Source organism: Egretta garzetta, unplaced genomic scaffold, assembly GCF_000687185.1.
Source record: "Egretta garzetta isolate BGI_Z169 unplaced genomic scaffold, ASM68718v1 scaffold15, whole genome shotgun sequence".
NCBI classification, from domain to species: domain Eukaryota; kingdom Metazoa; phylum Chordata; class Aves; order Pelecaniformes; family Ardeidae; genus Egretta; species Egretta garzetta.
In genome coordinates this window covers 1,002,989-1,020,171 of record NW_009259798.1, presented here as the reverse complement: position 1 = coordinate 1,020,171, position 17,183 = coordinate 1,002,989, and the positions used below count along the sequence as shown (strand labels likewise).

General features: G+C 36.0%; 1 protein-coding gene across 1 annotated transcript in view; it reads left to right on the top strand.

Annotated features, from left to right (window-relative positions):
* MBOAT2 (membrane bound O-acyltransferase domain containing 2) overlaps positions 1-15,939 on the top strand; it is a 109,493-nt gene extending 93,554 nt beyond the window's left edge. The window contains exons 11-16 of the mRNA XM_009639784.2: positions 4,078-4,270; positions 7,301-7,404; positions 7,749-7,813; positions 12,593-12,725; positions 14,994-15,145; positions 15,720-15,939. Of these exons, the coding sequence (XP_009638079.1) occupies positions 4,078-4,270; positions 7,301-7,404; positions 7,749-7,813; positions 12,593-12,725; positions 14,994-15,145; positions 15,720-15,939 (867 nt within the window). The remainder of the gene's footprint in view (positions 1-4,077; positions 4,271-7,300; positions 7,405-7,748; positions 7,814-12,592; positions 12,726-14,993; positions 15,146-15,719) is intronic.
* Positions 15,940-17,183: the final 1,244 nt, after the last annotated feature.

The following is a 17,183-nucleotide window of genomic DNA, read 5'->3' as shown; positions in this document are numbered from 1 at the left end:
TGCCAGCCTCCTCCTCTATACTGTGTGTTGACTGCATGACATTAATTTGGTTTAGTATTTTTGCTGTGTTCGCTGCATGTTAAATGAGTCAAGTCAACATATTAAAACTTATTTCTTATATCCCTCCTATTGTGCCTTTTTGCAAGCTATCAATTGTTGGTGCTCAAAGTGGTGTCAACTCTCAGAAATTATAATCTGTCTTTGTAAGTTTCTTTTTATTCTGGCTACCCTTCAAATACAAGATTCCTGTCAGCAGATACCTGCTTTCTTGATTATTATGCAGGCTCTTCTTACAGGCTATGAAGTTCTTTCTTAATTACCTGTAATTTTTACCTTAGGTGCTAACCTCCTCAAAATAATAGGCTTTAACATAGTCTAATGTTTTATTGAGCTCCTTATTGATCATTTATTAACAGAGAAGAGTAACAGATTCATTCAAATAAAGGGTTAAGATACTTTGCTGCTTTTTGGTGTATATTTCTATACATTATATGTGTTTATACAGTAATATATTTATAAAATTCCTGAGCTCAGCGAATGTTTTACCTTTATTGCTTTAATTAGAAAGCTGTTCCTCAACTCCTTTCTCTGATTAAGAATCTAGTTTTCAACCTAATTATGTTACCATGTAATGAATGAAATGGTTTTGTCCTGGCCCTGTCTTTTAGGTTAAGTACCTTTTTACTTTCCCAGTGTTGGCCTTATTTGGTATTTTTATACACGTAGGCTCAGTTTTTGTTTGTCAAAGCTGAATGAGTCAAGCCTCTTTACCTTTTTGTTGTAAAATAAATTTTATGTTCTACTTCATGTGAGATCAGTTATCCTATAGCTTAAGTTCTTTTAGTTTCTTAACAGAACAGTTGTTTTGGGGAAGTGCAGTTTTTTACTTTTTCCATAATAACCAGGTGTTACTTCTCAGCTTGATATGTTGAAAACTTTAAAGAGTGAATGAAATTAAACTTCAAACTTATGAATTAGTTACTTCATCCTTGTAAATACCGACCAGCACTCCTGTGAATTTGCAGTCCAGTGCTTACCCCTTTATGCCTTGGCAGAGAAGCTTGTATCAATAACCTAGTTAATTAAGCAATAGGAAGTGAATTCATGTTTTAACAAATGCATTTCTATAGATAATTGAACTGTAGATTCTTTTGGTGTCAGGTAAAGACTTCTGTTTCTGTGTAAATGTATTCAAACTGGAGTGCTGTAAGCAAGCCTCAGGCTGTAGTTCCGTAATGATTCAGGCCAACACAAGTATAAACTATTGCTGAATAAGGTAGGTCCTGGCTGTGGGTTTGGGTCCTTTGCTTACTGTAGCAATGTTAACATGCATCACACTGTGTCATGGTCTCATTCAGATCATTTGATCCAGTCTAAAACTAATTTGTCATTAAAAAAAAAAAAAAAGGCAAACCCCAAAGGCTAGATTTTTACTTGATTTTTTTTTTTTTTTCTAAGCTGACTCACTAGAAGGAAAAGAGCAAAAACATACAGCCCAGGTGAGGAGACAGGGCAGGACTGCTTCTTTGCGTTGCAGTCTGTGTTTGGATTGTCCTTCAGAAACTCTGCTTAAACCAGTCTTGAAACTGCAGCTCCCAGTCCTTGTAGAGGCAGGAGATTATCTCCATCACTGTTTGCTAAGGACACTAACATACCTGATCCTGACCCCTGTAAGTGGTATCAGCATGCTTGACTGGGTTTCTGGGATTTATAATTATTGAGTGTAGTAGCATAATTTTAAAAAGTCATGCTGTTTCTGGATGTAGTTATGCTTATCCCTACCCCTAAATGTTACTGTTTAAAAAACCCAGTAGAAATACATCATTTAAATACTTAATAAATAAATTGAAACACCTTCCCTCCTATGGTATTTTTACAACTACAAATAAAAGACTGCAGTTTATTTTTTAAAAGTATAATTTATGGCAGAGCCCTGCATGAGTTAATTATTTTTTTTGTAAGATAAATTTTGTTGAAACTCTGCTTTTCCTTCAAAGAAGGGCTTTGACCTCCATGACTTGGTTAAAACCTTTCACAGAAGTACTAAGCATATTGTGGGCTTGAATAGGCTGATTAATGATTTTTATTTACCAACAGAAGAACTGGTAAATAGTGACAACAGCAAAAAGCAGGCCTTTAAACGGAGACAACGTTACTTGCAGGTTGCCAAAACATTCTGAGACTTTGTAGAGATCTTCAGATGGAAAAGACCTGCTTTATAAGTTTATGCTTATATTTGAAGTTGCATGTTAGTATTTTAAGTTGCATGTTAATGTTACTGGCCTATAAATATTGTTTCTCATGCCTAAATTGAACATGACTTTAAATTGTGGCTTAGACAGAAGTTAAATCCTTTCAACTGTCTTCAGAACTTTAGGGTGATGCCTTTTGGTATTTACAAATATCTAACTTTTGTATGTATCAGATATTGCATGCCAAAATTAAAGATTCATTAGTGTTAATAAAAACCAATTTTCTGAACATCCATGTCTATTTAAATTTGTGAAAGAGTTAAGCCAACTGAATATTCCCTCTGCTTTTGGAGAGTTAATGCCCCTTACTTTGAACTCTTGTAATAGAGTAAAATATTAAAATGCGGTTTATTAGAAAGCAAGTAGAAACAAATAATTAAACACCAGCTTTAGCTGTTAATAGGTAGTTGCCTCCTGAATTATCCAGCTGGTCTGGGTAATTAGCTGGGTTTTGTGATCCTCTGAAATATCTTCTGACATGAGCCCCATGAAATATGTGCGATATCTAAAGCTACCCTCACCATTTTACAGCTTTTCCAAGTCTAGTTTTTTATCAGGTTGTACCACCTCTTACATCTGTGTGACTGGGCGAACCTTTGATACGGTGTCTCACAGAAATCTGTGTTTTCAGTTGGACACTTAATGCTCCATTCTGTATCACGGAACAGAATTACTCTTTCTTTTGGAACTAGATATGTGAAGCTGCACTATAATTGAAGCAGGGCCTTGTCTTTAAAAGTTGGGTGGGTATACTGGAGGCAGGATGGAGAGAAAAAGGATTCTGGTTATCTTCTTGTTCTGATGCTTCAAAGGAAAATAGCTAGATCGATTGTTTTTTTGCCAAGTTTAGTGTTTGTAGACTTGTAGTTAAATTAAAATTGTAATGTTTAAATACTGAGATTACTTACAATCAAAATGTAAAAATTACATTTAAATGAACTAGCTCTCAAACTTCTCTTTTGTAGGTGCTTGGTTAGTGTGTTACTTTAGGAATTTGCACAGAATGTGGTATCTGCCCTTGGGACGCAGATCAGACCAGACAATGCCATGCGTTATTGCTCTGTGTGTTTTATAGTGGAACCTTAGAAATGTTTTCCTAAAAATACATACTCTTTAGTGTGGTGGTTATAGCAAAACTGATTTTTGAGAAAACTTTGAGTCCAGGTCCTACCTAAACAATGTGATTTCATGTGTTTGTGAGCATATTATTTACAGCTTGATCACTCTAACTGGGAAAACAGGTCTGTATAGAACTGTGGTATTTTGGCTGCAAGTTCATAAATTATTTCAGTATTTTAGTTGGTCTAGAATTTACGTATTGTAATAATTTAACAGAGATAAGTGATATATTGAGTTGGGCAGCAACTGAACACCTGCATTATGCCAAAGATTACTGGAAATTAACTGAAGCTTGTGCCATGGTTTTTGCAGTCTCAGCAATAATTGTACTCATCTCCTCCTAGATCATATGCTTTGTGTCTCAGCAACTTACTTGCTTCAGTAATTTGACAATGGAATAAGAAAAAACTGGAGTTGCAAAAGATGTTCCCATTATTGAAAGGGTTTTTACAGACTCCCTGTAGTCAGACTGGATTTTCTGTCTTTGCCAGAAGTGGTGCTTACAACTTAATCAAGAAAGTCATATTCCTTGAGCATCCATAAAATGTTACCAACTATTTTAAAGTTGGTAGTATATAATACTGAAAAATTTATGTATATATATCTCTATATATCTATTTAGGGAAGAAAGATTATAACTTGCCTTTGTTTCTTGAAGAGGAACAAAAAATGAAGCTTACAAAGTCTCCCATCTTAAACTTTTCAGATAGCTGTGGCACAGAAACTCTTAATCTGTGGACTGTCCTTACTCTTCCACATGACTATTACAAAAACTTTGCCTGTGGAATACAACATTGACGATAACTTCAGAGCTACAGCATCATGGCCTGTAAGGCTTTTCTACCTATATGTGTCTCTTATGGCTGCCAGACCCAAGTATTATTTTGCATGGACTTTAGGTAAGTACGTATATTAAAAATATAAAAGAAAGTGTATGTATTAAGTTTCATTTGAGATGCTGCACACTAAGTATGTATTAAAAAGTGATAGTGCCCTCTTGAGGCCTTTGGAAAGCATTATTACATTTAAGTATTATGAGGTATTGTCAAAGTATATTGAATGGTGTCTCTCTTTTTGAGAAGTAAAACTTACCAACTTACCAAAGCACAGTGTTGTGACAGTGTGGCAAATGAGATCATGGTCTCCTGACAAGTCTGAGTGAAACAGAAGGTTTTTGGAGAGTGACAGTCTTAATGAGCAATTACTTTTTTGTGTTTTAAAAATTACAATAAATCTAGTCTGACATACAATCCCAGGGGTTTGGTTTGGGGTTTTTTTGGGTTTTGTTTTGGCATTTTTTGGGGGTTGGTTTTTTTTTTTTTTTAAATGTTTATTTTGGCATATTTGGAAAGTTTTTCTAAACCTCTTTCTGTGGTTAGTTATCAGTAATTTGCTTGATGTTATTGAAGTGTGAAGGAAAAATGAATATATTGAAATTCAGATATATCATAGTGTTGTTAATAGTAGATTCGCAGTAGTATTTTCAGAGTTTGGTGGGTGACACTTCAGTTCTAGTCTTTTGTTCACTAAAAGTTCTAATTGACTGATGGGATAACATCCATAGTCACTGATTTAAGACACTGAATAGAAGATATAGTTTAACGAATGTTTTGCTTTTCACTTCACATTATTTGACAAAAACAACACATACAACAGCAAAATGCTGTATTTGTGTAAGCTGACATCTTGGAATTGATTCACAAACCAGATTTCATCAGCTTCCTCCTCCTCTCCAACTCTGCATATTTTTTTTCATAATTCTTTTGAGAGGGAATCTGTGGGAAACAATGCAATAAAGAAAGCCTTAGTGTAGCAGAGCAGCATGACTCATTTACAGCTGCTGGTTTCATTCCTGGTCAATGAATGAAGTGCTTTCAGCTTGTCTGGATATAGTAATTCTGGGGCTTGTTGTGGAATGAAATTATTTCGAATATTGTGCTTTTATGCACCAGTATCATCGTCTGGAAAGAGTAGGAGTCATCTGAAAAATGAGTAATCTTTGTTGGTGTCTTTTTCCCTGTAATATTTCAGGTGGATTTGTCTTTATGTGCTTGCTAGCAATGTGGAGCTAGCATTCCTTTGGTAAAATAGTGAAGAAAATAAACTATATCAACTCTGTACTTTGTTTGCTAAATAGCTTTGTTTTACTTTCTTCTTTCCACTTTACCTCATCTAAACTTCTAATGGTATGAGTGGAATGTGAAGGGGCTTTAACAGTCTTACTGGATGTTATGCTTTTCAGTTGTACACTGCTATTCTTTGCACTTAAGAAAAAAAAATCTATTAATAAAACGAATTATTTAAAATGAATACTTACTAAAATGCTAGCTAATAAAATGAGTACTTAGTCTAGCTGTAGTCTTTGTGCTCTAGCTAATGAGATTATGGAGTTCATGTCTTCAGCTGTTTCTAACTGAGCATAAAATCACTGTCTAATGTTTGAAGTTTACATCAGTGATATCAGATCTATAGCAGCAAATTCTGTTGCATTCAAAGATGTTTTTTAAAATTGTTATTGATGAGGAAATAAAAATATTATAAATTACGCTCTATTAAATAAAATGTCACAAAGCCCTCTTCCAGAGTGGTAGATAACTAGAGAAACTGAACTTCAGGAAAGGAACTGTTTGAGTCAATTGGTTCTTTTACATTCCAAATATACTGGGTTAATACCTTGAAAAAGTTATTAATAAGAAAGGAAAATGCAAAATATATTAATTTCTCTTACAAGTCACTATTGTACAAATTCTTTTTTAATATGGTAATACAAACTGAGCAATTTCTCTTGCCTTGTTAGCTGCAATTAGACTGTCACCTTTTAAATTACAATGCTTTAGATGAATTCTGAGCTAACAAGGGGCTTGTGTCCTGTGATCAGAGGACTAGATTGATCCGTGTTACTTCTGCAGAGCCTTTTGCCTACCTTGCTTCCAGTTCCCCGGGACTCCTCTGAACTGGGAGGGGAGCTGCCATTCTTCTCCCCATGGTCCCTTACCCATGCAGGTGGATGCAGGGTTGGGTTCACGCCTCATGGATGTGTGTCCATGTTTGGGTGCATGCAACCAACCACCTGGCTCAACAGAGGCAGTATTTGGAGAAAAAACTTGTTTCCTTGCAAGTGGCCATCCTAATCTGAGAAGTACAGCTGAGGAAATGTTAATGTCTGAAAAAGCTGAAAGCAAAGCAAAGTCGAAGCAAAGGCAATGAAAAAAAGAAAGGGATGGGCAATATTCAGATGGAGATCCCTTGTATTTTCCTACATCGTCCAGGTGATGGTAGCAGCTTTTTCTCCTAGGGAAAAATATTGTTTGCTTTGAACTATTTGATGTTTGACATACACTTGTAAACACTTCATGTTCAGAAGTGGTGTTAGCAGTGGACTTGTGCCATTAGTGGAAACCTGACAAACCCTGCATTGCTTTGTAAATTACTGTTTTCTTCTATTAGGTTTGCGCTGCTCTGTATGGTGCTGTAAATGTGCACCTGCTTGAAGTGAATCGTGCAATTTTTATCTTTATGCTTTAAATATCACTGCTGCATAATGAAGACCAAAGACATGCATCTGAGTGTGGAGCTGCTGTCTCAGATCGTTACAACCAGCCACTGTTTCGTGGTCTTGATGCATCTCACTGAGTTTGTTTTTCTGTCAGATTGCTCAAGCAAGTCCTAAGTAGGTGGTATGAGAGGGGGATGCCAGTACTGTAAAGTCGATAGCACTGCCTCTCATTCATTTGCTTTTGTACGAGTTATTTGATTGAAAGCCAGCGTATTGCTTGGGTTATTTATTTTCTGTTTGTTCAGTATTAAAAAAAATAAATATGTAGCCTTTATGATGCGATAAATATTTTAAACTAACTACATCTTGTGTGATGCACAATTTGTAATACAGGCAGTTTATAATTCACTTGTTTCTTTTTGTTTCATTGCAGCAGATGCAATTAATAATGCAGCAGGGTTTGGCTTTAGAGGCTATGATAAAAATGGAGTTACACGTTGGGATCTAATATCAAATCTGAGAATCCAGCAAATAGAGGTTTGTTCATGGCTCTTTCAAATAAAATGCATGCCCATGTAGGTAGTTGCTTGTAATTTCAGTAACTTTTCCTGTGTGTTTTGTTTGTCAAAATAGTGAATAAGTTCTAAGTCAGAAATGATGTGTTCAAACCCTTAGGAAAGGATGGAAAACAGAATCTGTTCTGAATATGTTCTACTTGTCAGTTGACTTCCAAAATATTTTGTGGTTATAAGTAGTTGAGTAAATACCTTATTCAACTCATCACAAAGTAGGGATTTTTTAATAATGTCTATGTCAGAATTCTGAAATATTTTGTAATGTTTTACAATTACGGAAATAACTACTTTGTTTTTGCTTTACAGTTTTCCACAAGTTTCAAGATGTTTCTTGATAACTGGAATATCCAAACAGCGCTTTGGCTTAAAAGGTATTTATTTCTTACAGGAAAGCTGTTCTCCAATGAAGTTTTTTGGATAAATATGTCTTTGAAGATAATTTAACATTTAAAGCTAAACCCCACAAAACACTACGGTTGTTTAGCAACTGCATGGGACGTTCTACTTACAACACTTGAATTAAAGTCTCTGAATTTAGCACTTCTCTCTTAGTGTAAAGTATCAGGTAATGCTAGAAACTGTTTTTCTTCACTGGTCATAGGGAACCTAAAAGTATTACTCTGTGGAGATGTGTCTTTTTTTTTTTTTTTCCCCCCCCCTCTTGGCATTCAAAGCCATGCAGGTTTCTGAGAGCAGTAGGCAAAATGCACATCTTTGGCTTGCCAGCTTGTGGAAACTCTGCTTTCTTTTTTTTTTTTTTTTTTTTTTTTTTTTTTTAAGCCACACAGTAATACAGGAACTTCCATACATTCTGTGAAAGAACTTTCTGCACTCCTCCTGTAATGAGTGCATGGCAAATATCAAACCCTACAATGTGCTATCAAAAAAAAATTGCAAATAAGTATCCCTCATACGCTTTTTTCCTTGTGTGGGAAATGGGTATAGTGTCCAGTGAACTAAATCACTTGATTTTTACTTCTGCTTTTACTACCTCTTTGTGGTAACTAGAAAGTAAAAAAGTGTTCTTGAGTAGTAGAGAGATGTTGTTTCACTTCTCCCAGTCTCTGTGTAGATGATCTTTTATCAATAGGTGTGAGTTTAACTGAGACCCCCATCTTGGCATCACTCAGAGGATCTCTTATTCTAGGATGACTGGCAACAGGATGTTGCTTCCAACAAATTTCTTTATAGTGTATTCTCTGTCTTCCGTAATTTCTTCCCTAAATATTCTTCTGACCCAACTGGAAACAGAAATTGAAATGTATGCGATTGTTCTAGCTGGCTCAATAGGCAATAGAATCTGTTGCTGGGCAGTCAGTAAGGAAGTATTGTATACTTGCAGGTATTGAAATGTATCATTTAATAAAGCAAATAAGCTTTTTTTAAAAATGCATTTTAATTTATTTAGAGAACAGAAGTTTGTCAGTATTAAAAATTAATAGGACAAGGTTGTGCTCCAACAAACTTTGAAAGCTCCTAAATTGAATGATGTTAAACTAAAACTCCTTTTAGTGGAGATGAGTACCATTTCTGTTAGGAACTGAAAGAAAAAAATGCAAATGAATTGTTCAGGGTGATATTAAAAGAAGATGCAAAGAAAAATTGAAGCATGTCTCAACAAATATTAAGTTCAATTTAAGAACAATTAATTACTCTTAACTTTTTAAGAACAGTTATAGAAGAATCTTTTAGGGTAGTCTAAATACATATTGATTCTGCCACAGCGAAAGAGAGAAGGGTGGATGTTTTCTTTTTTTTTGTTACAACTATGATGTTTTAATGATTATATATGAGGCATTGATCCAGAGTATATATTTTATTGCCAGTAATATGGTTAGTTGCAATGTTTGAATAGAGGACAAGCTCTGGTATTACTTTAAACATCCACTTTTAATACCTCACCTGTTTACCATTTATGGAAGTATCTAAAATCTTAGGCATTTATCTCGCAGGAAACACAGAAATATCAGATGTCAGCATTCATTCTGTTCTTTTCTGATACTCTTGAAAGAGGAACCAAACTTAAACCCTAATTGTGTGTAAAAACACACCCTTTGTAAAAACATGGTTAACCATCTACAGATCATAAAGATGTTTAATAAACACTTAATGTAGATCACAAAATACAGCAGTTCAAGGGTATTATTGTTACAAGCATGCAAGTTAAAATAGATATTTACATAGCAGCTTATATCAACAATATATATCATGATAATGTTTCCTGACTGTGGAAGCTGTTTTGTTCCCCCTCAGCCTGTTCATTGATTTTTTTCCAAAGAAAACATCTAATCCCTTTTGGTTCTTGTTGCTCTCTTCTGGCTTCTTTCCAAACATCCTGTCATCTTACAGTGCTTGCAGTGCTTCTGCTAAGACCTCTAAAGTCTTTCCCTGGATTGTTAAAGGCAGAGTTGAGTGCTTTGAGTGGATTAATTACCTTTCTTTTGTTTAGATAACTCTTACTAATACATCACATTTGTCTTTTTTTGCAGCAGCAATCTAGTGTTGATTCATGCTCAGCTGATACTCAGTGTTTCATACTGTTGATTCATATTCATGCTCAGCTACACTCCTTCAGTGATGTTAAATGGATGCGTATAGCTTTGTATCTTCCGCTTCTCTTCTTAGGTGTTCTAGACTTTGGACTTCATCTTCTTGATATCAGAACATCATTTGAGTCTGTCAAGATAATTGTGGATTCTAGTGCTCTATCTGTTAAGAAAATAAAGCCAATCTCTTTTGTCCCCTCTGCCCCTTCCACACGCACACCCAAAAAAGGAAGGGAAGGCAGGGTGGAAAAATATGCTGCTCAGTCTACCGCCCAAGCTAGTAATGAAAGCATAGAACCAGGTGGCCAAGGGGAGTACCTTGCTGGCCAGTTGATGCATCTTCCCTCTTCTAGAGCAAATCACAGATAACCTGAGCCACCCATATTTGAACAGATTTTCTCAGCCTGTTGTGATGACCATATTTCCTTGTTTTGCTTTTAGGAATGTCAAATGAAGCATTTCAACACGATTTATTATTGACAGATCCTTGGAGGAGTCTTTAATCTTACTTTTAACTCTTTGATATTGAAGCCTGATGGGTTTTTTTCCTAGTATAGATCTTATCTGACATGCATTGATATAGCTGAAATTTCATTAGTTAATTTAGGTAGTTTTGTTAGCTCCTGAATGCTTTGCAGGGAAAAATCTGCTTAAAGTAGTTTAAACCAAAATAAAGATTGAAGCCATTTATCAGTTTATTAACAAGACATAATTAACCACCAGTCAGTGAAATATACATTCAGAGTTAATATCAGTACTAGAACAGACAACATTTTGTAAGCACTTAGTGTTGTAGCTTAATAAACAAATTTCTAAACACTCTTCTGTAACTAATCCCAAAGAGTTTAAAAAAACACACATGCACACACAGGCTATGTGCAAACCTCCACTCCCAAAAGGACACGTGGGTTGCAAAACTACAGCTGATTCATGTGCCAATTAGAAAAGCGTGCCACGAGTTCACGTGCACGTGGCTAACAGGGATGAGATACTGCTCCCTGCATACTGCTTACTGCGCTGACAGTCCTCTAGCTGGCTGCAGGCTACTCTGTGTCTACCAGGGAAGATGCTCTGTCTTGGCCGAGACAGAGGTCATGATGTTGGTGGGGAGGCTTCTGGCAGTGTCAAACCAGGTTTTGATGGCTAATATTTTGCTCCAAGGTGTCCCCCTGACTTTGTACAAAATTTTCCTAGGGCTTTTCTACTTTCTAGGCCGACACCTTCTTTGTTCCTAAAGTCTCTTTGAAATTCCCTGGTTACTGTTTAGTCTGGCCAATGTTGCATTCCTCTTTAAGATAATCTGTTGTGGGCAAATGTCCTCAGGTAGTTTTGTGTATTACGCATGCATGCACCTGCGCTCTACTCAGGCCCATGTTCTCATCTTAACAGCATTGCTAGTGAAGCCCTTTGGCAAGGAGGGGGGCTCTGCTGGTACCCTGCACTTTTTTCCAGATCCTGCCTTTTTACCTTCTGCTCTTTAACGTTGACTGTATCATTTGGTCTCAGCAATCTTTTGTGTATACAGAAGTTGTAGTAAAGTACAAACATTAGTAGTGAATATTTCGGCCCTCTGTATCGTTAGCCTGTCTTCCTCTTTGAATAATAGATATCCATTCTCTTCTCTCTCTCTCTGTTACTTGCTATGTGTTTATAAAACCTTTTAACATATTGGTGTCTATGACCTTTTTTAGTTAAAACTCATTTTTGTATGTTAGCATCAGATTTATGTTCATGCATGCTTGTGCTGTTGATTTTTGCTTCATGTTAGTGTGCATCTGTTTCCATATTTCCTATTGCTTTTTGGTTTTCAGATCATTAAAGACTTTAAAGAACTCTTGATGAAGCCATATCAGGACCTTACCATGTTTCCTATCATTCTTCCACATGATGATGGTTTGTTGTTGTGTCACGTAATGTTGTCTTCTAGAAACTACTTTTCTTGGATTCCTGTTTCCCTTCTTCCTTCTAGAATTCCTTACTGTAGGACCTTGCCTACCAATTCAAGTCTCAGTTTTTAAATAGCAGAGTTTAGCATTCCTCCTTATTTGATATTCTCACATCCCTAGAGTCATTAATTATAATTTCATCATCATGTTCACCTAATTGCCGTACACAGACACATTTTCAACTGTAGTCTCTCTATTACTCAAAATTGAAGCTGGTTGTTACTTTTTCCCTTCTCCTATAAGCTGCTTTCATTTTATGAAAAATATATATTTGACTCATTGCAAGAGTTTGCAGGAGAGTCTGTACCTTCCAGCATTAGCTTTTCAGACGTGTTCTTGAATGGCTCAAGATCCCTTATGAACACCAACACCCGTCTTCAGACGCTTCTGTGTCACTTCACCATAAATAAGTACCATATGTGATGGCACTGAGCATAGGTTAGAGCTGAGGGGTTAAATCAGGAGCTGTGAATAGCTTTAAGTATTTTCTGTAAGTCATAATATAGTGGTGACATTATTAAATAACAGTAAACTGCAGTTCCATTGCAAATTATGTGTTGGAGATGAAACTGCTGAAAGTATAAATGTATAAAACTGGGAAGATTGTTGGTGATCCGTGTCTCATGTTACTTATCTCAAATTGTCTTTGACTTGCTAGAGTGTGCTATGAGCGAGCCACCTTCAGCCCAACGATCCAAACCTTCATCCTCTCTGCCATTTGGCATGGGGTTTACCCAGGATATTATTTAACATTTTTAACAGGAGTGCTAATGACACTAGCAGCACGAGCTGTAAGTACCAACCAAGTATCTTAAATAATAAGTAGTTCTGTGAAAGAAAATTGTGTTCTGTAGTCCAAAGATACAATTTACAGTTGACAGGCAAACAATCTGTCTGATAGTTTTGTTTCCTTTTTTTAGTTATGAGAGCAGTGGGAATGATTATTGATAAGTCTGTCTTGCTTGAGAAAGCTGAGTAAGAACAGAGACGGTTTTATCAGTTACTCAGGGGGAAAGATGAACAAAAAAATAGCTGCCAGCTCAGAGCAGAATAACAGACCACTTTTCTGTCAACAGAACCAGGAGAATGAGAAATTAAGCAGACTGCTCTTTGTTGCTGTAATAGCTAGGGGAATGTGGTACTTCAGATTTAGATTGTTACTAACAGTAATAAACCAGATGCTCCTCCTCTTTCTTCACAAAGGTGTGGGTATAGTCCTTGCTTGACAGAATTGACTCCTTTCTTTACAAGAGGTATAGGTCCCTCCTTTCCAGACTCTATCACAGTGAACTTCTGACGTTTATCAGCTAGTGGCTGGTGCAAAAGCCAAGATTCAGGGACAATTCACAGGTAAAAGTTGTTCTCTCAGTAAGGTGAGTCCAGTAAATCAGAGTGCTCACTGCACATCATCCTGGGCTTCGCTAGAAAGCTGTGTTTGTATTCTCATTTCATATGTATCAATCAGTAGGCTACAAAATAAAAATATTGTTAGTTTCTGTATGGACAGTTACTTTGTCAAGCATTGGAACAGGCTGCCCAGGAAGTGGTCAAGTCCCCATCCCTGGAGGTATTTAAAAGATGGGTAGATGAGGCACTTAGGGATGTGGTTTGGTGGTGGGATGGCAGGGTTAGGCTAACGGTTGGACTTGATCTTAAAGGTCTTTTCCAACCTAAACGATTCTATGATTTAATATTAACTGTTAAGATATGCTAGAGGTACTTTAGCATGTTTATTATTTAACTCTACTAGCCTTTATTAAGACTGCAAAGTTTGGTTACTCTGACCCACACTTTCTCCTCCTGCCATGCCTAAGCATGTATTCAACTAGTTTTACTCTCTTTAATCATTACACATTTCATAATCAGGTGTTTACTAGGGGCAATTATAGATTTATCTTAGGCGTTGTCCTTCAAGTCCTAAAATACTACATTTCTCTACAAGAAATTCTGTGAAACTTCATCCAAGTTTTACAGAACTCAGGAACACATCATTGCATATGACCATAGGAGAAAGCTATGGCAGATGGTAGGGTTAAGGGTATGTGGCCAGAATGACTTGTTCTACTTAGCTTAACTAGGCAAAGGCTGAGTGGGAATGTGATACCTACAGGGATATTTGGGTAAGAAGGACAAGAAGGGTAAAAAAGGTTTTTAATGTAAAGAATGAAATAGGCACAAGCTAGCCTTCCATGTGTTCTTCAGAACCACGAGTTCTAAAGAAGCTGAAGTAGAAGCTAGACTGTCCTTTGCTGTGAAGCTTTTCAGGGAGGACTACCTCAGTGTGGGTGGTTGGGAGGTGGCAACTGTGATACCAAGCTACACAAAGGCTGAATTGAGCCCATCTTGGCTTGCCAGCAAATAAGAGTGTGAACAAGAATTGGCAGTTCAGTCAAAGGAAGGAGGGGCAAAGATCTACTGCTGTCTTTTTAACTGTAGACTTAAATAAAACTGAACCCAGACCTGTGCCGGATTTTTTTTAAATACCTTTGGTATTCCATTGTTTGAACAGAATTTTATAAACAAAATAAGCCTGAGCATAGAAAATAGTCCTTTGATAATAGTTGCACTTGATATTGTTATAAAGACTCCTGAAATGTCATTGGAACTGATATTTTGTATATTCTGATTTATACCCTACTTGTCCTAAAACACATCTTACTAGCAAGTATGTGAACATGGCTTGCCATATAGAAGCTTTGGATGGAAGCATTCTGGCTTTCACTTACTCCGACACTCTATATTTATAGAACAGAATGTCTGCCTCGTTCAGACAAGTAGTCCAAAGTCACATTGGATCTAGGGGGGGACTAATTTATTTAAATTCTGCTTAAATTCATAAATACTTAAATTCCTGTGCTGGATGAAGCACACTATCATAAAAGGCAGGGAATTTGAACTTGCTCCTATTGAAGTCAATGCGTATTTTGAATAGTTTGAAGATACTTGACCAAACTAACATTTAAATTAGTCATATGAATTATGGAAGTGCAACAAACTGCACAGTATGATAGCTCTCAAAGTTTATTCCTAAGCTAACTTAATCTTGTCTGCTTTTTCAGATAAGAAACAATATCAGACACTATTTTGTTGAATCTCCTGCTGTTAAACTGTGTTATGATATTATAACATGGATGGCAACTCAACTAGCAATAAGTTACACAGTTGTTCCATTTGTACTGCTCTCTGTAAAACCCTCTTTCACCTTTTACAGGTAAGCATATCCTACCTCTTTCCTTTTCTTTAACTTGGAATAGAAGTATTTTCTGTAGCATAAGATTTCTGAAGCTATTTTAGTGATAATTATAAGACTTGTTAGCTGAGCAAACTCTGTTTCTGCTCTAGTGCTTGAACATAATTTGTGTTGTGTATGAGAAACCATAAAGTGATCTCACTTTCCAATCATAATAGACTTCTTTTTTTTCTGGGCTAGGGAAAAAAACAACCAAAACCAGAGTTTTTTTAAGATTACTATATGCACTTGAACTATTTTATAGCAAGATTAGGTAATGTCTTCCCAAAAGTAACTTCTGTGAAAAACAGTTGAAAGCAGATTTCTCTTCACTTTACATCTCTGTTACAGCACCAAGTACTGTGGGGGAAGACTTCATTTTGAGTTCCCCCTTATTATTTTTCTTAAAAAGGAAACATTAATGTCTTCCTGACTTCAAGTGTCTTATGTGCAAAGGTACTGTATGTGAGTAGGTTTTGACAGTGTATTCATTAAGCATCCTGTAAGAGTGGTCAGAGTTTTATTGAAGTGTTTTGTTTTGTTGTTTTTTTTTTAGCTCCTGCTATTTCTGTCTTCATATTGCCAGCATCCTGGTGTTGTTGATATTTCCATTGAAAAGAACTCAAAAAGGAAGTAAAAAGCATGAAAGCATCCAGCCTGTGTGGTCCAAAAAACCAGAAGAAAATCTTTTGCAAAAGAACAGTTATTCCTCAACAAATAATAGTTTCAGTCAGAAACAAGACATAACCTGCAGATATCAAGCATTAAAACAGTGATTGAGGAAATACTATGATGAATATATTTTGTATGTTTTCAGAAACCCATTTTTAGCACCTTTTAAAGGGGTTTGTATTTGTTTGCAAAGATGTTTAGTAAGACAAGAATGCATTACCTAGGAAAATCACATACAATAGCAAGACTGGAAACAAAACAGATTAACCCCTCCCATGCCATGTCCCTGTGGGTCACGCCTTATATGAAGATATTACCATTATTTCAATGGGCACTCAGGACTTGCAACGTATGTCCATAGGGTCATATGTGTGCCCTTTGCTGAATGTACGTTGTGTATCCCAAGGCACTGATGGGGTGGAATAAATTTGTGTCAATCTAGGATTAACAAATGGAAATTAATTTTTCCGAATGAATGACTTGCCTTAAACCCTCTATTTACTGAAATATTGTTTCTAAGTGGATATTTTCAAGTTTGATTTTATGTGGAAAGCATATCTCAAATATGTAATACCATATGCTGTAAAGAAGGTAAAAATAGGAAATACAAAGCCATTAGAAGGCTTTTGAATCTTTAAAAGGGAACGGCAATAAGCATCTCAGTATTTGGAGGGTTTTCTTAAAGTATCTCAAACTATTGCAGTACATTACAGAACTGTAAACATTATTGATGCCAAATTATAGTTCGGTTTCTTTGATAAAGAGTATAATTACACATAGCCCTTCTGAACAGATTAAAAAAAAAAAAAGAAACACTGGAAGGTCCACCTTTTCCAGGGCTTGATAGGTCTAATCTAGGTTTCTTTTACTTTGAAGTACCTAAAAACAATAAAAAAAAACACTGCCAAGTGGGCTTTGCAGCTGGCGAAGGAAAGGCAGCCATAGGACAGAGAAGACAATGTACAAGCACCAGGATTTCGACGAAAGTGCGTTTTTACCCTTAAATACCAGAAATACTTGTTCTAGAATAGAACTGTTTTACAAAAAAGTTTTTTTAATACTTACAGTTGTTTTGCATTTTCAGGAATACAGTAGATGATGATGCATTCAGTATAAAATAATGAAATTACCTTGAACTCCAATGCACAGGTAGTCAGACATGAAATTCCTATCATAACCATTTTCTGTATGCTTAATAATTGATGGCCCTTTATCCAAAGTATGTGAATTTGAGGAAAAGCCTTTTCTTTAAATTAGAATTTTAGATGCAAAATTCGTGTCATATTTGTGGGTAACATAATGAAAGAAAGAAATCCTTCTGACTGACTGAATTATGGAAGTGTGTCAA